The sequence below is a fragment of the Dicentrarchus labrax genome, unplaced genomic scaffold (genome assembly GCF_905237075.1).
Source record: "Dicentrarchus labrax unplaced genomic scaffold, dlabrax2021, whole genome shotgun sequence".
Taxonomy (NCBI): domain Eukaryota; kingdom Metazoa; phylum Chordata; class Actinopteri; family Moronidae; genus Dicentrarchus; species Dicentrarchus labrax.
Genome location: NW_026136704.1, coordinates 20,656,453 through 20,677,950, shown reverse-complemented (window position 1 = coordinate 20,677,950; position 21,498 = coordinate 20,656,453). Strand labels below are relative to the sequence as shown.

Below are 21,498 nucleotides of genomic sequence, written 5' to 3'. Positions count from 1 at the left end.
TAACTCCGCCACAGCAAACCGGCGTCCCTGAGGTCTCCGGGAAACTCTACTGCAACACCGGGTTACAGTCTGCACTGATTTCCTCATATATACATATATATATATATATTAGTAAAGTTCGAGTTTCTTCATTGGACTAGGAGTCTCTTAAGTAAGGCGAATACAAAACCTTACACTGGTCGTTTTGTGATCTTCGCGGAGCTTTAAAAAGAAAAAAAAGTCTACGGGACAATGGTGAGTACGGGGCTTGCTAACGTTAACTCGTAGCTGATGTTAGCTTAGCTATGGTTACGGTTTCAGATAACAGCCAGCAGGTAATCGTTATTGCACTGCAGCATATCATCTAAATAACCCGAGTTAAATACGAGCTAACGACGGCTTTTTAATGTGTTTAGTTAGCTGGACATCTTGCAGGAGAGATTATGCGGCGGTGCGGGTTTATATAACAACGTTACACCACAATAACATCGTTGTATCGCAGTTTTTTGGTCGGTGTGGTATTTTTTTTGTTGTTGACAGTTGATGAGAGAAAAAAACCCATTTTATGTTTTTATGTTTTTATTAGCAGGCTGTGTGTGTGTGTTGTGTGTGTGTGTGTGTGTGTGTGTGTGTGTGAACTGCGCAGCATAACGTCAACACATCGACGTGTGAGAGGAGACAGCAGTAATACAGCTGCCTTTTTAAAGCTCAAGTGTTTGTGAATATTAAGGGTTTAAATTAACCTCCATGCTTGATTTTAAAGGGTTTTTTTATGGTTAGGTTGAGTCGAGAGTGGGCGTGGTGCTGGTGCTGGTGGTGGTGGTGGAGGTGGAGGGGGGTGGTGGAGGGGGGTGCTGTGCAAGAATAGACCGTCCTGTGTTAACGTGATCTTGAAACCCATCTCGTTACGTTAATCTCGCAAGACAGGTATCACAACTCTGGGCTTTACTAACGTTACCATTTTTAGTTGCTGCAACATCGGTGGGGGGTCATTTAGCTCCTGCAGTCGCACCACCAGCAGGGTGTTTTGAATATATAGTGTGACATGCGCAACAAGCAGGGAAAAAGGTTGTAATCACCATCAGTTGCGATTACATAAGCATCCAGCTCACAGGTAGAAGTGTGCTGCTCGCCGTGTGCAACAATTGTTTCGTGTGTATCACTGCATGGAGGTTATTTTGCAACATTTTTTTTTTTTCTCGCACAAACCACCATGACAGCATCTCCTCCGTTACATATTGCGGCATATAGTTGAACCGCATTCTGCTCCTGCTGAATGATCCTCTTTGCCACCCCTCCTTCCGCGTCTCCCTCCCCCCCCTGCATTGAACCAAACCATGCTTGGTGCAGTAGGCTGTCAGGACCCGCAGTGCACCCTCCAAAATGGGAACTAAGTGTGTACATATATATATATATATATTTATATTTAAATAAAGGGCCCATTGTGCCACTACAGCTGAATCCCTGCCTTTGTGTCTCATCCTTTATCTTTCCCTGCTATTGTTCTCCGCCTGGTGAAAGAACAGACACATGGTCTGTGGTAGATATTGTCAGCTGCCAAGTAAGAGAACTTGGATCATGCTACAACAGCAGTCACGTGGTGTATTTGTGTGTGTTTTTGACTTTAAGATTTAAACCTGCAGCACCCTATTAGAGTTTTTTGTTGTCCTCGACATGAGAATATGTGATATGATGAGTTCAAAGGCAGCAGGGCTGTATTGCTGAGCAGCCGTACAAATCCTCTAACGCTCCACTGTACTGTGCTCTGATCCAGACACTGCTTGCTTCAGCACCACCAGACTGGTTGGCGGTGGACATAATGGGTACTCTGCAGTCTGTCTTGCTCCCATCTTTTTTATTCCCCCCCTTCCCCTCCTCCCCTCAACCAACACGGTGACTCATTGAAATCGACTCGAAGAACACATGGCGTTACCACGGCCTCCGGCTACGGAAATGTTATGTTGGTTCTGAAAAGGGATTGTTAGAAACTCATTTATCATTCATCTGTGGTGCAAGAGCACATGGGCGCAGTGGAAACAAGATTATTGTTTATTTCATGTATTAAAGCTGCAACTATTAGAGTTTATAATTAAGACTGAGTATTGTTTGGGGTTTTTCTGATAGTGGGGCCAAAACTATACTTTTAAAATGCTGCTATTCTTGGTATTTTCCAAACTCCTGCGTCAGACTTGAGCAATTATTTTGCAGAAATATGATCATATTTGCTGATCTGAGGAAAGCCTGCTGTCATCTTTATTAATTGTCTTCTAAATGACAAGTCATGATGACACATAGCGTCTACTATCCATGCGCCCCATCGCCGGGGCCGAGGCGCCCACGCTGCTGGTCAATGTGCTTAGCATGGAGTCACACAAGCTGTCGAGCACGGTGCATCTCTCTGCTTTCAAGTGCATCCCTTGCATCGCCTGATGCTTCCACCCTCTACAACCAAGTGTTGTTATGTTAACGAGTGTTGGGACGTGCTGTTACGTCTGCACCAGAGGGCAAATATTTTAATAGACAGCTCTGGTACCGAAATGAGGCACCGACATCTGCATTGCGATTCGGTCTGGTAGTTACCGGTTGTACAGGAACCGGTGTTTCGGTACCCAGTGCTATTTCTAATAGCTGTAGAGCAAGTAAGAATTTAATTGCTTAATTCATTATTTAGTTTGTACTTAAATGAGTCTTTAAGGCTGTACGACATTATAGCATTATAAGTTTATCTTAATCACTTACCCAATACATAATAGTACTATATTATTTTGTCTGTAGGTTTTATTTTTATGCAGCAGTAAAGTTCTTCTTCTGTCTCATCGTGCCAGTTGTTTCCATATCATCTGTGAATCATTTCCTGACCGTATGAAGGACTACACACAGACACAAAGCAGCGAGCACTGTCAAGCAACAGTTGGCGCAGGGGTTAGTCTATGATAATGAACCGAGCCTCACATCTGTTCAGCAAAAAAAGATACAAAGAGGTGGTTAGTTGCGATGATATTCAGTGTGCTACATTGGCGACCCTGTTCGTGTCTCACTAATTATAGCAGGCGTAGGTATTTCGGGCTGTGGAGTATTTATACCCGTCCCTCATCACACTTTCTCAGCCTGAAGTGGGCATGTTGACTGACTTAGACAGGCCTGCTAAGACCTCATGAGGACGAGAGAATGACGTCTTGGATGAAGTTTAAAAATGAATTGAAATGAATCAAGTGCCTGTCTAAGAGCAGCACAGGTATGGATAACATTGCCACGAGGTCTTAGCATTGTGGTTTGTATAAAACACTCAGGCGTGTTTGATCTATGACTTAAGCAATGCAACAAGTCTTTAATTTCAGACTGTGTGTAAAATATCATCTTTAATGGATTATAAGGCCCAGCAATTAATCTGTCCTTGATTAAGCCCCCCTGATAAAGGACAGTGAGGTTAAGCATTATTTTAGTGGCTTTTCATTACTTTGTGTCTGTAAGGAGGGTCTTTAGGTAGATCACAGGCAAAGTCTGGGTCCAGCTGTCAGATAGTATCTGTGTCTGTTTTGAATTAGTTTGTTTAGAGGGTATTTGCATTGGCATAGGTCTGTGTAGGTTGTTTACTCAGTGGAGTCTGCTGCAGGTGCTCCTCATTAGGCCTACCCAAAGCTTTCGTTGCATTTTTAAAGTCACATTCACCCAAAATGAATCTCGGAGTATCATACACAGACCCTCTGTAGGCACGAAAGGTGACGGTTAAAGTTTGAGGTTTCCTTCCTTCCTTCACAAAGAACAGCTGCTGTCGCAACTGTGACATGTTGGTGAAGACAGACATTGAAAACAGGAATATATGAAATGGACACTACACTGCTACACTAGAACTAAGACCCTAAAAACAAAAGCACATCTGTTTTGTTTTTAAAATGTACTTCTCCTGTCCTTCAAGACAATCTCCACTGTGAGTTGTCCTGTTATGTGTTGAGCTGATGCTATAAAAAGAAACCTACTACAGCCTCTATATGTAGCCAGGTTGTCTAAACCTGTGTAGCTAGTATCGTGGTTACGGTGAATTCAAATGAACGACCATATAATCTCTTGTTTGGGAGCTTTATGGTTTTCAAGTAAATCGTAGCAAAACTGGACAAGGAGTACTGGGCTAACTAAGATATATATGTCATCTGCTACGTAGGTTTATGTAGCCTGTACTGTAAAAGAAAATGCATTGGTCATTTTCAGTACTCAAACAAAACTCTGAACTAATTTAATGGAAACACTATTGTATTTGAGTACATGGTGCGGCTTCATTGTTTACAGTACGAATACAATATATTTATTGATTTGTTGAGTGAATAATGTTCCCTATCCATGTGGACTTGGATGTGCACCACATCAATAACCACAATGGAAATAAGACGATGACTTAGTGTGTATTATTTTGTGTATCATCATGTAAAATATCACCTAGAATTTCAACTAACCAACTAAATTTAACATTTGACTACTTTTTTAAGCATGAATGTTACACCCAAATACAGAAGTAAGTCTGACCTAAATTATGTTTGTTATGGACTATGAATGTTTAATCAGTGTCTTGTCTTTTTGTTAACAGGCTGATCAGCTGACTGAGGAGCAGATTGCTGGTGAGTGCAACCAATGGTGTTTAGTTTGTATTAGCAGCTCACCACCAAATCTAAGAAACTAAGTTTCTAAGAGATTAAAGGAACCAAAGGTGTGTGAGGATAATGATGGTCCTGTCCTGATTATGGTCTTATCCTACTGACTAGCTAGTTAATTATATTCACATGGCTTCCCAAGGTGCAAATCTCAAATATGCACATCAATTTTAGATCTTATAATTCTGAAACAGATGCACCAGTGCTTTTACTCAAGCTGTGCCAGCCTCTCACCTTTTGTTCCTTTGTAGCATTGAATTAATCATGCACAGGTCCTGTTAATAGGGTTCTGTATTGGCAAGTATCTGGCAGTACGTAGGATAATACAGGGGTTACAATTTGATATATTGCGATACTGTAAGCAAGGAGATTTATTGCAATTTAAAAAATAATAATAATTTTAGGAAAACTGTCATAGTACAAAAAAAGTATACTTTTTTAATACAACCAGAACAGTGGGAACTGTGTTTCATCACATCCAACATCATAACCGCCAGGTTACATTTACAACACTATCTAGCTATCTAAACACAAAAACCGAGAATATGTTTTTGAGAATCAATACAATATCCCACAACAAAATATTGTGATACTCAAGTTTATTGATATTTTGTTATTAATACGCCCTACCTCTTAATGCTTACAGTGTCTTTTTCTTCCTTTCTAGACTTCTTGAAAGACTGAAAGTGAAATCTATTAATTGAAGTGAATGCTCATGGCATGCTAACGGTGTTATTTCTCCACTTGCACAGAGTTCAAAGAGGCGTTCTCACTGTTCGATAAGGATGGTGATGGTACAATCACTACCAAGGAGCTCGGGACTGTGATGCGTTCTCTGGGACAGAACCCCACTGAGGCGGAGCTGCAGGACATGATCAATGAGGTGGACGCTGATGGTGAGGACAAATAGCACGGGAAAATTGTACTTGTTAAAATGTATAATTAGGGGTCATCTTCTTCTCAAATGTTCCTCTTGCTAGAAAAGAAATTAGTTTCCTACACTATTCATTAGAGGATGATTAACTTGGCACATCTTCCGAAATGTATATATTTTTACACTTTTCTCGGTCTTAATAATTCAAATAACAAACACATTTTTGAAGCTATAGAGAAAATAGACCTAAATGAGGTTATGTAATAACCTGCAAAAATCTGAACTTTCAGGGATTTCCCTTTTTTTTTTTTTTTTGTCAATTTGTTTCCTTAAAAGCTACCTAACAGATCAGTCACCTTAGTCTGTCAGCACAGATGGCAGTGATAGGTGGGTGACAAGGTAGGGATGACAGTTTTAAAAACACTTAAACATAATATGAATTAATATTATTATTATTTACACTTTGCCAAATTATATCAATCAGGTATTGTAGTCTATGCACACACACACACGTACCCATGGTAACCCTGAAACCACAGACCCTGCCCCACATAATAAATCCCAACTCAACCCCTGTGCACAGGTAATGGCACAATTGACTTTCCTGAGTTCCTGACCATGATGGCTAGGAAGATGAAAGATACAGACAGTGAGGAGGAGATCAGAGAAGCCTTCAGAGTCTTTGACAAGGTACGTTACCACCACTCACAATATTGATATTGAGCTTTCACACAAGATCACAGATTTATTTGCAGCGCAACACTTGAGTCCATTAAAAGGCTTTTTCATTTGTGTCTCTCTGCTAGCTGAACAGTAATCTTTAGCAGGCTAACTTGCTATACAAGTACAAGTGAGGCTAAAGAAGTACAGTACATATTACTGACCCAGCTGTCCTAGTACATCATAGAATGTAAAATGGTAAAATAAATACAATAACAGCAGTTCTTCTGTTGCCGTCTGCAGGATGGTAACGGCTACATCAGTGCAGCAGAGCTACGGCACGTAATGACCAACTTGGGGGAGAAGCTCACTGACGAGGAGGTGGATGAGATGATCCGCGAAGCTGACATTGATGGCGACGGTCAAGTCAACTACGAGGGTGAGATGTTCTTTTTGTTTGTTTTTCTGCCTTTTGTCACACAAATAAAATGAATCATATGTGCTTTTATCTTGCACGAGTCACTAATTAGAAACGTACAACTGCTTGCATGATTTTTCTCTCTTCCATTCGTCTTGTTTTAATTGCAACAGGATATTTGTGTTTTTACTAAAATGTTATTTGAACAACAAACACATGTACTGCTACATTGCTAAGACATAAATCAGGAAACATGTCTTTCAACATAACTTGATTGAACTGCCAAAATTTGCATCTGTGTTAAACATTGTTTTCTGCTCTTTGTACAGAGTTCGTCCAGATGATGACCGCCAAGTGAAGAGAACACTGACGTTTCTCTCTACGTTGCTTGTCCTCCTAAGATCACTGTCTTTAAGAACCAAAAAAAAGGAACAATTATGAAACGATAGATAAACTTCCCCCCCAAAAATCACTTATCTGTAGAATTTTGCAATTTGTGCTTCAGTATATCCAACTACTTCTAAGGTATCTGTTTAGCAAACACCAACAGAATAATCCCTAGAGAAGTTAATGGACCAAGCTTTATGAGGGTCGACGCCCTGTACTTCAGACCAAGATTCTGCTGAGTCACCCAGCTCCTGATTAATTTAGAGGAAAGAGCAACACTGAAAAGGCAGAGGGATAGGAACCCATGCCACAGTTCGTAGAAGTTGGCTATTTAATTCTTTCCGGTATTCAACAAAGAAAATTGACTCTCTTGCACCAGTGGTGATTCTCTAAATACTGAATTGAGTCCTCTTCTTGCATGCACCCTTTCTGTGGCGGTCTCTTGTCACAACAAGGAGGCTCTGATCCCATCAGAGGTAGTGGTCAGATTGTGTACACACTGGAGGTATATACATTACTATATAGCTATATATCTGTAAAATTTGTGTCACTATTGATTATTGCAAGAGCAAATAGTTGCGATGTAGGGTGTTCATTGGTGCTCGGTTGGAGATGAGCATCCTTATACCTTGAAGAGTTCGGACAAGAATGAGAGACTGAAAAGTGCTGATGTTTTTTCCCCTTGGGGATATTATATCGTCTTTGTTTTGAGTCGTGGGCTTTACATTGCCCGCAGCACTGGTTGGAGACAGTAGTATGTTGTATTGCTTCAGGATGATAATTGTAAAAACACAGTTGAGGATTGCAGTTGATACATTTGTTCTGCAAACAGATATCCTGATGATACAATATTGATGTAATGCTTTATAAATGTGTTCTCAAATATTAATGTATTGATGACAAACTTTGGTCACCAAATATATCAATATATATTAGTGTGTCGTAAAGTTTGCATTGCCTATTGTTGTAGTAAATTACCTGTGACATGTTTTCGGTTTTGAAATGTGCCATAATACTCTAAAACGCCTCAACCTTCTTGCAAGACTCGTAGTTCATTAGAATATAATAACTCTACTTAATATAATAACATATAAAAATACACGCAGTTGAACATATTTGCACTTTGGTATAAACCATGTGGATATTATAAAGGTTTTGTTCTAAAAGAAGAAAAAGAAACCAAATGTCACTGTTGCTGCTGCTATAACAACTCATAAGTTACACTCATTTCTCGTCCTTGTTGTCTGATCTTCGATTTGTAGTCCAGTGATTCAAACTTCAATCTGCTTGCTGTTTTACTGAACAGAATACATATACTGTATATTCACAAACACTACTTGTGGTGGGGGTGATGTGTTTTCATTTGGGCTATTAGAATGGGACTTCCAGATGGGGATGAAATGGGGGTTGTAGCAAAAGGATTAAGCTTTAGATGTGAGATTGGTTTCGGTGTTAGGGTTTTTTGAACAGTTGGCTAAATTTAAGAAGCACGTTAGCTGAGGTATCTTGTGATTTCCTCAAAGCACGAAACTTAAAAAAAAAACTGCTCTGCTTGAGGCGTTTTAATTGATTAGCTTTGATTCAGATGTTGGGAAGTAAATGGTAAATGGACTGTTAATTTCTGAAGGTATCTCAAAAATGTAAAGATGTGATATATTTTCCATAAATCAATAAATTGACTGAGCTTTACTTCACCTACATTTCATTGTCACGTTTATTCGAACACGAATCTGTATTTTACTTCCTGTTGTTTGTTTTCATTTAAAGCCAATGACCGGAAGAGAAATCTGACTAATATTCACAAATGCCGTCTCTCCATATTGCACTAAATCCTTTTCCTGCCAGCACCCCTGTGCCAGAAAAGGAGCAGTAATCCCAGACAGTCTTAGATTGGGTTAGGTCAGGTCACCCTACCCTCTTCACTGGAGAAACCATCCCAGGCACAGGCTATATTTAGTGGCTCATGAGATTGTTTCAGAAGCCTGTGGTAATCCAGGTCAGCTCTAGTGTCGTGACCTCTCACCCAGACGCTCTAAATGCAAACGAGGAGCGCTCGCCTTCTCGCTGACAGGCAAAATCAAGAGCAAATGGGGCGAGGCTTTATCTGGAGCAGGTAGATGTGATTGGACCCGTGTCCGCATGCTAATCGTGTGGTTAAGTAGATAAATGAATTAGGAAACAGGAGCACACTCAGCAGGACAATAAGAACTGCAGTATCACAGGCAGGTGTGATTATCCCTCTCTGGTTGTGTAATGGCAGACTGGAAAGGCTCACTGGTGCAGCTCCCACTGTGTTGTGCAATAATAAATTGAGAATTATAGATATTTGTTTTAAATGATATGCTGGTTTTGTTGGCTGCACTTTGAATATAATATCAGAATTAATTTATCAAAAAGCCTTAAATCTACAGCATCATCTTCAGTGGTGGGAAAGTATAATTTCGCACTCAAATATTTGCACTTTATTTGAGTATTTTAATTTTGTGCTACTTTGGACTTCTACTTTTAACCCCACTGTATTTATTGGACAGCATTGGATATTGGATACTTTTCAGGTTTCATTTGTACATAAAAAATATATGATGACTATAAAATATGATATCCAATATTAACAATTAAACTACCCAACAGTATATAAAGCTGTTAAAATAAACTACACCTCAACCTATTAACATACTGCTTGAATGTTATTACATCAATTATAATAATCCAGTGATGTAATTATAAAAGGCAGCACTCTGAAACTTAAAGTACATTTTGTCACCAATACTTTTGTGCTTTTACTTTAGTAACATTATTAGTGTATTAGTGCATTAATGCAACAGCATTAGTGAATGCAGGACTTCCACTTGTAATTAAGTATTTTTACATTGTGGTATTGCAGCGTTTACTTAAATAAAGAGTCTGAGCTATTCAGTATGTGGATTATTATACATTATATTATTGCTGATGCCTTCATGTGTACTGTAAGCATTTTTACAAATATTACATAGCTGTCAAGTAAATGTAATGGACTTAAAAGTAAAGTAGTGAGTAAAGGTCCCTCTGAAAAGTAGTGAAGTAAAACAGTAGCCTAAAGTTTGAATACTAAAAATACAAGTACCTCAAAAATGTTCTCAAGTACTGGTGATTAAATGGACTTAGTTACTTTCCACCACTGCTGGCCACAATATACATCTTTACCAAGCCCCTGGTCCACACCATTGTCTAATCAAACATGATTACATGAATAAAGGTCAACCTCTAGACACCACCACAAACCTGGTACAGTTAAAAAGGATTTGACCATAACTTTAACACTAGGTGGTGCTGTTTCAACATCTTCAAACTCAACTACTACCATTGTCTAAGTTAAGACAGGTGCAGCACATGCAGATTGGCTGAGACAGGAAGGAGATAAGACAATATAACTGAAAACAGCTGAATGAACAAATGAAAAACAGGTAAGTTTCCAATAACAATTGATGAAATGCAGCTTGTTTAGAGACAGCCAGTTCTTTTAAAAAATGCTGAACAAAGATGGTGTTTGTGTGCATATATATGGGTGTGTGTGTGTGTGTGTGTGTGCATGAAGTGTGGTATGTTATTGAAGTGTTTGCTCAGGCGCACCACACCCACTACTCATAATTGTGTACACTTTGCAATGTAACCTAATCACCCCTTCACTGGAGAAACACTGAGTATTCCTTTTCATTGTCATTATGCCTCAGGGATCGGGCTGTGGAGTAAATTATGTAAACTGTACTGAACAATGCAGACTCCAGAACAATGTAACTATTTTTGGAACAATTTATTTGTATAGTTCATTTAATTTACACACACTATCCCTTCAAAGAATCCCCGTCTTTCGTCTTACATCTGCTGTTTTGACATGATCTCATGCTTCTTGCTGGCAGCTCTTTTGCATGCAATAAAACAGATTTGCTTTCTCCTGCACACTGTCTTCCTTCTTGTCTCTCACAAGACATCCTAGTACGATTGCTTTCCATATGCTTTCTGGCTGTGACTATTCAAAATGTAGAAACAAGGGACATTTGGAAAGTCTATTCTGATTTGCACCTGTTTGTTTGGACACCCAGTGAAGAATAAAAGCAGCGCTTCCTCTGCTCATCAGACCAGCTGTTGTGGTGAATTAATCTCCAGTTTCTACTGAAACAAACATAGATGCAGAGTAGTTCTTAAAAGCTGGAGGTATTCCTGTTCTCAGCAGTTCAGTGTGTCTGGTTCGATATCTAACGCTGTACTTGATCCCACGTACACCATCAACAACACTGAGCTGCTCTTTAAAACGAGGTCCTCTACAACAATGGGTCTCAACCTGGGGGTCGTGAGATCGTTTCTGAGGGTCGCCAAATGGTTGTGGAGTCAAATACAAAAGCATTTTGTGGGAAGCAGCGCGGAATGAGATACGGGAAGCAGTTCACAGCAGTGTCACCCCTTTAATGACATAAAACAACAGGGGACAAGAACTCAAAAGCACTATATACTATAGGCGTTATACATGTTAACAGGCCCAGTTACCTCAGTAATGTGGACATGTATTTCTAGCTGCTATTGTTGACTGTGAAAGTGCTGTTCAATAAATCTAAAAACACTACACTGTTCTGTCTGTGAGCACAGCAATGGTCTTCCTGTGTGCGTCAGGCAGACGGGGTTGTGAACACCAACCTGATTATTTTGAGGCTCACAGCTTTAAAAGGTGGAGGACAATTGCTCTACAACAGTGGTCTCCATCTCATTTGGCTTGTGACCCGTTAACACAATTTGCCAAATCTTGTCACAGGTTGGTGGCCTGTTAAACCAATATTGGAATATTTTAGAGGCCAGAATAAAAGGCCAAACTCAGAAAAATAAGCTTTTTTTGTGCAGCATAAATATGTTTGTTTCTGTTGTTTCATCTCGCGACTCACTCTCTGCTACACCATGGGCGAATCCTGACCCCCAGCGTAGGAACCACTGCTCATGATGACTGTATGTCCAGACCTCCATCTACTTCAGTTGTTTTAGTAACTCTGCTGATTAACACTCAGGAGAGTTAGCTAATAAATGACCACAACTCTTTCTAACTCTTCTCTGGTTATGTGTTTCATATGTGAACGATGAGAAATGTTTAATGTCAGAGGTGAAAACCAGCACATCCACTATGAGAACATAAAATCCTTATCTAAATGGTAGCTTCTTCTTCTTCTTTGGGACCATTTTTTTTTTCCATTTCCGTCTTTATTTGGCAGTTGATTTGGAGAGAGACAGGGGAATGACACTTAACATACTATATAGGTCCCTGACTGGAATAAAACCGGGAATGCTGCGGTTATGTGGTATCCATCTTAACCACTCATCCAATAGGATGCTCGCTGTTAAAATGTTTTCTGGAAATTTCTCAAGAAGAATACACAAAGTTGAATTCCTTTTCCACATTTAACCCTGCATTGAAACCAGATGCTCACTAATACATTTGCACAAAAATGTAACAACTAAAATGTGGTTGTGTGATATTTTCTTAATTTATAAGTTCATGAAGAAGACCTTTAACAAATAACATAATGTGTTATGAGATCATTTTACAGTATCAGTTAGGTTAAGAAGTTGTGTGTTCAAAGTTTTTCACACTCTAATAAGCCTGGAGATTTTACTGTTGTTAATTTAAAATGTGTTCAGTTTTATTCTTTAATGTTCAAAAGCAGTTGAACTTGTCTTATTATACATTTGACATCAAGAACTTCTAGCTCTTTGCAGTTTTCACAGTACTAAAGGACATTATGTAAAGGCCTCTCTACAGAGTACATGATAAGAAATGTCATGTGCTCGCAACGATCATCGAGTTCAAGTAACAACCTGACTGAAAAGATGTGTAATACGTCAGCATAAAGAATCACATTTGATAGCATTTTACATGTGTATGCTTATATAATGACTAGGCTGTCTCTTGCACAACATTTCAGACATTGTTGTGTGCTATCATGGCCTGATTGTGCTGTGTTACTATGACTGGAGCTTACTATCGCACAGACAAATGCTTATAGAACATTTTAATAAAAAATAATCTGATAGACATAATATCTTTATCAGTTTTCAAAATTAAAATAGCTCTGGGTTATTAAAATGATGACGGCCACTGTTTAGAAAAAGATTATGGTATTTAGAATTAGATTATTGGTGAGTCATCCTTGGAAGCATGAATCAATAAAAGATGTGGGAAGCTCAAAAGACAAAACCATTAGTTTTGAGAAAATCCTCCCTTGGCCTTTTCATAATGCTATTCCTCTATCAATACATCAATAAAGTGGTTTTAACTGGAAATTTCCCAACAGGACAAGGTCTCAAAACCAGCTCAAAATACCGTAATAGTTAATCAAAAATATATCTATAGAACAGGTACTGAAAACTGCTAAACCTTAGTTTTCTTGATTTTTAGTGTTTATTTCAAATTTTAAATGTGAAAGAAAAAGGTGATGGTATTTAAAATGAGATTATGAGTCATCCCTGGCAAACTGTAAGTGTTAATCAATAAAAGATACTGATGTGGGAAGCTCAAAAGAAGAAAAGAAAATCCTCTCTTGGCCTTAAATGGTTTGTTCTCAGCACATTATTACTCTATCAATACATCAATAAAGTGGTTTTAACTGGAGAATTCCCAACAGGGCCCTTTTCTAATGTCAGACCACAATGGCTTTCTGTTTTTTCTTCCTCAGACACAAAAAACATGGAAATCAACAGACATTTAAACAAAAAATAAACTCATAAATAATAGTAATGGTAATAAATTTAACAATCCAGCGACACAAAACAATCAACATAGTACAATCCACAAGGACATACAAATAAGAGGGCTCACACCATCTCCAATCACACACACGTCTTAGAAATGTCATCTACACAGAATCAATGAGATAAAGTAAGTTAATACTGTCAAACAAAACATACTGTCAAAATGGCAAGTCTATTTTTATTTTTATTTCTAATTAAATCAATATGAGGCTTGTGGAAAAAAAGGACCAGTGTGTAGGATTTAGTGGCATAGCGGTGTAGTTGCAGATTACAACCCCACATGGGAGGACAGTTCCTGCCTGCTGAGCTCCTGAACTTTAACAACTGTCTGTTACTGGTAACAGAATGGAAAGGGAAGTGAAAACTTCTTCATTTAAACACTACTAGAAAAGGGAAACTAACTTTTCTCTTTCTGTCGCAAAGAGCAGGGATCTCTGGCATTTCACTTTTGATTTCTTGGAGCTCCACATGCATAGACTATAGACCCGACCAATTACTGCATGAAGTGGCTGTGCTTGTTGTATTGGTGGTTTCAGAGGGTTTAGAGTGATACACTGTCAGAGGGGCAGCCCCCTGGACCTGAAAGAATGATTTAAATATTCATTTATACAACCCTCAAATGGATGTTGTGTTTGGGCGTGTGCTCTAAAGAGAGAAAAGTTTATACATCACCAAATATGTTGTTGACTGAGTTCGGCATCTTAATTTTCATTTGGTATGTGGGAAGCATAGCATGAGACGACATCCATGCCAGCCGACGCTTGTTTAGACAGAAACTATACAACTAACAAGGGAAGCTCCTGAATAAACAACCTCTGTTAGGAGAGAAAACATCTTCAAATTCCATTATGGTTTAAGTTACATGAAACAAGGTAAGCCAATGCAGGCCTGGACCATTATTTCTGTATTATAGGTGCCTGTGTATTGTCTACAGGATTGGGAAAGCCCTGTCTGTTTCTGTGTAAATTTCCACTGTACCATGACTGCATCTGTGGGTGTGTGTTACTAAAGGGCTGTCAAATGTTTTTCAGTACTCAACTTTTAACCATTTTCTTTGGTAAATAGTTCAAATAGTTAAGCAACGCAGATGAACTGAAAGGTTATTTTACTATAAGAATTCAGTTTACAGATCTCAAAGCTCCAATAAATATATTGTATGACACATGACACATAACGTAAGCATCTATGAGAATATGTCTAGTGCTAAAATGTGGTTTTAAAGGTTCAGTGTGTCACATTTAGGAGGATCTACTGGCAGAAATAGAATATAATATTCCTGAAAAGAAGGATCATAGTGTTTTTGTTATCGTAGATTGAGCTGTTTATATCTACAGGGAGAGTGGGTCCTCTTACACGAATCCCCTGTGTTAAACCTTTTCAACAGTCACCCAGAATGAACAAACCAAACATGGGGCATTTTGCGTTGTTTGAGAATTTTGTGGACGCCGTACTTTCTACCTCGCACTTGGAAGGGGAGGGTGAAGTGAGTGAGTTGCAATCTGCAACTACACTGCTAGATGCCACCAAATCCTACACACTAGTCCTTTAATGTTTAATGTTTAATATTTTTGAATGTGTTTTATGTCACACTGTAGCAATGTTAGCAAAGTCAGATCCCACAACTAATGTGCTGTAACACCTATAAAACACATAAACTCATACTACTGTTGCACATAATGTTTATACTTTTATCTGTTCTGTTTTTTCTTCTTCTGACGTACTTTTTTACCAACGTAGGTTTTAAAAGTATTTATTCACCTACAGCTGGAAATGAGAGAGGACAGCTAGCTAAGCTTTTTATTGAGCACTTGTTGCACAAGACAAACCACTGACTCAAATTCTGACAAAACTCTTTGTTAGCTTTATTAAAAGCAGGTACGCTGGAGATTTCAACCAGTTGGTGAAAAATTAGAGTGAACAATCTGTAGGACATAACAAAGAAATACTGTATATGGAGAGATTTAGTGATCATGAAAAATACAGACTTTGAGACTTCTTCTTCGTTTAAACATGATGTCACCATCATACTTGGACATCAAAGAACCTGTGTGCATCAGAAGCTCAAATACACCCAAAGTATGTTAATCAGCATAATGTCAACCTTGTGTGTGGTCTCACTGTTCACATCAGCAGCATCTTTCCTCACCACATCTTTGCAGTCAGCGTCGGCCGCCGGTTCATTGAGCAGTGTTTACCGTTATGGTTCTTAAAACCATGTTTTGCATCACTGGATTTCTGAATGCAAAAACAAACACAAAGACAGAATTGAAGTTCTGGAAGGCAGAAACTCTCAGACATTGTGGCATGCACAGCTGAAAACATGTGCTGGCTAATTAAATGATTTGGTTATTGATGTTTCCATGACTTACATATGTGATACTTATCTAGCAATGAAAACACACTCTAAAGATTACAGAGGAAACGCTCAACAAATATGGCAATCAGATTCAATAAAAGTAGCAAGACATGAAACCTTTTTTGTCATCTCTTTTCTCTCACTAACCCATACATGTTGCTGTCCTTCCCCTCAGTGAATTTCTTTACAGAGTTGGAACTGTAACAGTATGTACAGTGTGGGTTGCAGGTTTGAAATATAATAAGACGCTCACACAGAACGTTGACATATGTACGGTCACACAGCATACATATATCAAATGTGACCTCATAATGAAATCCGAATTAAAGCTGAGTTTTTTAAAGTCTCTACAGATTCGGGTTTCTATTTCATGTTCAGGGTTGCATCATTTGTAACATTCTGCTTTCAATTAGGGATGAAAGAGTTGGGGAAAAAAATAACCAAGACCGAAATTCCCTGAGCTCTATGAGTGTCGTGAATTCTGGTCAAGACAAACTTATTTGATAGTCCTATCGTCTTCCATTGAGTTATGAGTTACGATAAATGCACAATGTTTTTACTGATACTGATTCTTTTCCTGAAAATTGTGACATTCTTCGCTAATGTTTTACACCAGCAAGAAAATATGTGCGCTTGTACTCACGGAAAACAATCCAGAGGTTGACATGTTACATCTCTTTCATTTAACTGTGAGTGGATAGAAGTAAGGTTGCACAACATTACGATTGCAGTATGATTCATGATTAGAGTGGGAATTATAATTTTTGCATCAAAAATTTGCTGAAAATTTAGATAGAATTATAATGATGATAAATTTGTTTGGGTCTGTACCAAACCGACATGTTTTGTAGGCCAGGTCATCTCTGCAGCACTGCAGTACTTCATTATAACACTGTTTTATCACACATTTTATCTTAATCAAAAACTTTGAGCTTTTCTCATTTGCACATTACACTAGGCCATATTGCGACTTCAATAATAATTTGATTAATTGTACAGCCCTATGGTTTTCTCTGGGATTCAATTGAAGAAGGAAATGATGACCAAGCATATCCTTTTCATGGTGCGACAGCTCCAGACAAAACACACACACACACACACACACACACACACACACACACACACACACACACACACACACACACACATACAACATACTAGTTTGTGTATCATGTTGCTGCCCATACTTATGCATGTTATATATTGGAATTTTTCAAATTGTCAAAAGACATTTTTGTTTTGATTCCACCTTTTCTATTTCTGTTCCGTCGGTTCTTGAATCTACTTTAAAGGGGCCTTATCATGGAAGTTACAATGTCCTGTTTTTGCCCATCCATCCATCTATCCATCTCTATATCCACTCATTTGTCCATTCACTCATCATCCATCCATCCATCCATCCATCCACCCATCCATCCTTCCACCAACCAATCCCTCATCAATCCATCCATTCATTCACTCATCCATCCATCCATCTATTTATGATCCATCAATACATCATCGATCCCTTGAGCCTCTATAGATCCATCCATCTATTATCATCCATCACCCTTTTGTCCATCCATTTACCCACCAATCCATACATCCATCCATCCAACATATCTATCATCCATCTGCTTATCCACCCATCATCACCCATTTATCCTTCCAACCATCATCCTCCATCCTTCCACCAACCCATCTCTCATCCATCCATCTATCCATCCATTCATATACTCATCCATCCATCCATCTATTATCAATACATCATTAATCCCTTGATCCTCTATAAATCATCCATCTATTATCATCTATCACCCTTTTATCCATCCCTCCATCTATCTGTCCATTCTTTCATTCAGATCTATCCTCCATTATTCATTGATCCATCCATCACTCTGTCTGTCCATTCATTCATCCATCCAACTACAAAACCATCCAGTCACCCATCTTAACTTTTGGATATGGATTTCACCTGAACTGCATGTTTGCTCTCTCTGAAAGCTGAGTCACCACACCTTTCAACTCTTTAATTAACAACACACACGTACTATCACCACTAAACACCAGCAGCTTCTATTGTAAATCGATGCTTCGCTGCACTCATTGCAAACTGCATATGTATCAAATAGGAACGTGTAAAATGACCAAGTGTTATGATCTCTGTGTCTCAGTTATAAATATATCTGCGTTTGTTTTAATGCGTCTATGCCTGCTGTTTATTTAAAGGTGACTGCCTGGTTTGTTTTATCAGCGGGGCAGCTGTAAACGACCTGCGTGCCACCCATGTCTTAGGGTGTCTTGTGATAGTTAAAAGTAAATTAGAGCTGTGTTTGCCACGGAAGGAGTGAAGGCTGGAGAGACGGAGTCAAAGTGAGAAGAAGATTAAAACAAATATTTGCATGTCTTTGTTTAACAATATCACAGTGCCCTGTGCCAGCGAGCAAACTACCCCACAACCAGCTGAGTAACTGTGCATCAACACTTTCATTTACAGAGTGTAAAACAAGGAGAAATCTGATCTCCAGTACTCCATCCACAGTTGAACACTTGCACTACACTGTTATCATTATGTTTCGTCAATTACAGACGGAACAGCAACAGGAAGCAATCAAGTGGAACAACTGCGAGGGGAAAGTGAGCAACGAAACGTAATTACTATAAAGCAGTTTGTATTCATGACCATTTTTTTGGTCGCGATGATTTTATTAGTGCTTATTTTAGGTGTCATGGAAATAAACCATTAGAGAGCGCAGCAATGGCTCCTCAGGAACTTCAGCCTTATTACATCCTGTGTCTGCGGAAATGGTGATGTGTTCATTATGTGTGTTTGTGTCATTTTATGTGCATCAACCAACATATCATCATAGCAGTTGGCATGAGCTCTTGGTTGTGTCTTGTGTTCTGCGATTTATCCTTCAGCCCTGACTGTCTCCTAACCATACTGAAGAACAAAACAACTGTGCCTGCAGATGATTCAGTTTGCTCTCCTCTGTGTGTTTTTTTGCTTATTTTTAACTTGTTTGACCTTCGCTGAGGTTGAAGTTGGGGGATGCAGAGAATCATGGGACATGTTAGACTACATCTACCGGTAAGAATGATGAAGGTGTGATACATAATAAGAATAACTATTAAGATGTAAGTTGTAACCAGTGTAACAGAGTTTGAGGAAAATACAAAATCTGAAGAGGTCTGATCAGGAACTTTAAGTGAAATCACCTGTGTAAGTGTACTATGGCCATGTTGGGGTTTTAACATCTGCATCACTGCCTCCAGATAGGGTTTAGCATAATGATCAAATACGGCCAGCGTGACTGAGGCATTTTTCCTGGGTCAATAAGATCCATTAAAAAAAAGCTTTAGTCACATCTACCAGTGGTGTTTCAGACGTCAGACACTAAGTGGACAAATGAATAAGGTCACACTCCCTTTGGGAGAAAAAAAAACCAAAAATGTTATTTGGAAAATGAAACCATAAAAAAATCGAGCCTTCTTGCCTTTGTGGTGATGGAAAATAACAAAGTACATCCATTTGGGTTTTTCCATTTCATGGCGACTTCTACTCCGCTACATCTGAAAGGGAAACAGACTTTTTACCTAAAAGATTCCCTCCGAGATGTTCTTTAAAATATGATGCATTATTATAGGTAAGAACCAAAAAGATTAATTACAATACTAAACTGTTAATTACAATTTCATCTGCTATAAAAATCAGTACAGTTTATATTATAATGAAGGGCTCGATCTGCATAATAAGTACCTGAACTTGTGTACTATATTTCTTTGATACAGAATCTTTACTTGGGTCAAATTTTGAATGAATATTTTACTAGCAGTGGTTCTCAACTGGGTAACCACCCCTTGAGATGATTCCAGGAGTCCTCAGAAACATAGGGAATATTTTAATTTCCCCATTATTTCATTGGCTAAAAGTTAGCTCAGAGAGAGAATGTATTAAAATGATTATTCTGTTTATAGGCTTCAATCTCACACACATAGACAGGGATCCCTGAGACTACATCTTATCAAATACGGGTCTCATGATGTGTATCAATCTGGGGGTCCTGACTGTACTAAAGTATTCCAATACATGCGTCCTTGTGGTTTGTATGAAGACTCATTCTTTTTTCCGAACAATTTTTCTCTGGTTACACTTTTGTCAGACACTCTTCAAACATTTGACAGCACATTAAGAGTAAAGAGAGTGTTGTTAACCCTGAGGGTGAAATCAAAGCATGCAGCCTCTTCCAGAGTACACACACTGTTACCTCTGTCTACAGGTATTTCACCAAAGGCTGCACAAATACAACAAAGTAAAGGATCCAGAGAAGAAGAAGAATGAATCAGCAGGGTAACTGAGGCAAAATCAAGCAGAGAAAACATTCTTTTATTTGCAGTTATGTTCAGCTGAAGCACCGGTTCACCCTTTCTCAGTTGAGTTGTACCAAAGGCTGCATGAAATGTAAACTGAGATTAAGTCTATTCAAAACACCTTTTTGAAAACCAAGGAGAGGCAATGCCAAACCAAATACTTACACAAAGACTAATTGGATTACATTTTTTTCTGAGCTCACAAGGGGGAACAAGTCAATGCTGACCAAACTCTCTGTGTCATTTCCCTGGAACTTAATCATTTCTCGCTGTGTTTTGTTATTTCTTTAAGTTTATACTGCAATTCAAATCAATTATTGTTGAGCCTAAATCTGTGGGGCAAGATATTTATATCTAGTGTGCTCATAACGCAGCTCTATCTGCTTCTATTTCTGGACACAAACGTATCGGTCTACAATATCTTGGAAAATGGAAATTTATTCAGGCTGAAGTTGGCTTTCAATTCTGCATTTAAGGGAAAACGTAACTATAACTGAGCAACAGATCCTCTGTATTTTAGCTCATTTTATTGTTCTAAAAGCTTTAGATAAAGCCTTAACTCTGTCTGAAACACACTTTCAAATTTGTGAAAACTTTATTCTACTTGTCAAAATGCTAAAAGGGAGATTTGTTCCCCCCAATTTATATCTCTATACCTGGACTTGTCAAAAAACAATGAAATTCACAAATCTGAAATGATATTCAAAACATTATTTGGCCTCTCTGGGGTAATGTAGTCCAGATTTGACAAGTTTTGTGTTTTTGGGTTCAATAGAGCGTAAAATCTCCTCTTTTTATTTATTTTGACAAATAAATACCGTTTTCACAAATTTTAAAGTGTGTTTCAAGCAGCTTTAAGGCTTTCGCTAAAGCTTTTACAACAGTCAGAGGAGCAAAAAACGGAGGATCTGTCGCTCAGCACTTTAAATTCAATCTGCCTTAAGTTTTCCCTTAAAGCCGAATCGAAAGCAAACTTCAGCGTCGTAAATTACTCCAGAGACAATTCATTATGTTTGGAAGTTATTCCACATTTGTTACCTTTAAAATAAACATTTCTTTTTAA

At 38.5% G+C, this 21,498-nt stretch overlaps 1 protein-coding gene across 1 annotated transcript; it reads left to right on the top strand.

Annotated features, from left to right (window-relative positions):
• calm3a (calmodulin 3a (phosphorylase kinase, delta)) lies at window positions 1–8,655 on the top strand. The gene is made up of 6 exons (XM_051397720.1): window positions 1–234; window positions 4,559–4,589; window positions 5,375–5,518; window positions 6,080–6,186; window positions 6,460–6,595; window positions 6,904–8,655. Exons 1-6 carry the CDS (start codon window positions 232–234, stop codon window positions 6,930–6,932), a joined length of 450 nt encoding a protein of 149 aa, XP_051253680.1. The 5' UTR covers window positions 1–231; the 3' UTR covers window positions 6,933–8,655.
• The last annotated feature ends 12,843 nt before the right edge of the window (window positions 8,656–21,498 follow it).

Excerpts from the sequence above, each read along its gene's own strand:
- calm3a (XM_051397720.1), top strand. Across the intron at positions 5,519-6,079 it reads CAATGAGGTGGACGCTGATG|GTAATGGCACAATTGACTTT; the intron begins GTGAGGACAAAT and ends CCCTGTGCACAG. Across the intron at positions 6,596-6,903 it reads CGGTCAAGTCAACTACGAGG|AGTTCGTCCAGATGATGACC; the intron begins GTGAGATGTTCT and ends CTCTTTGTACAG.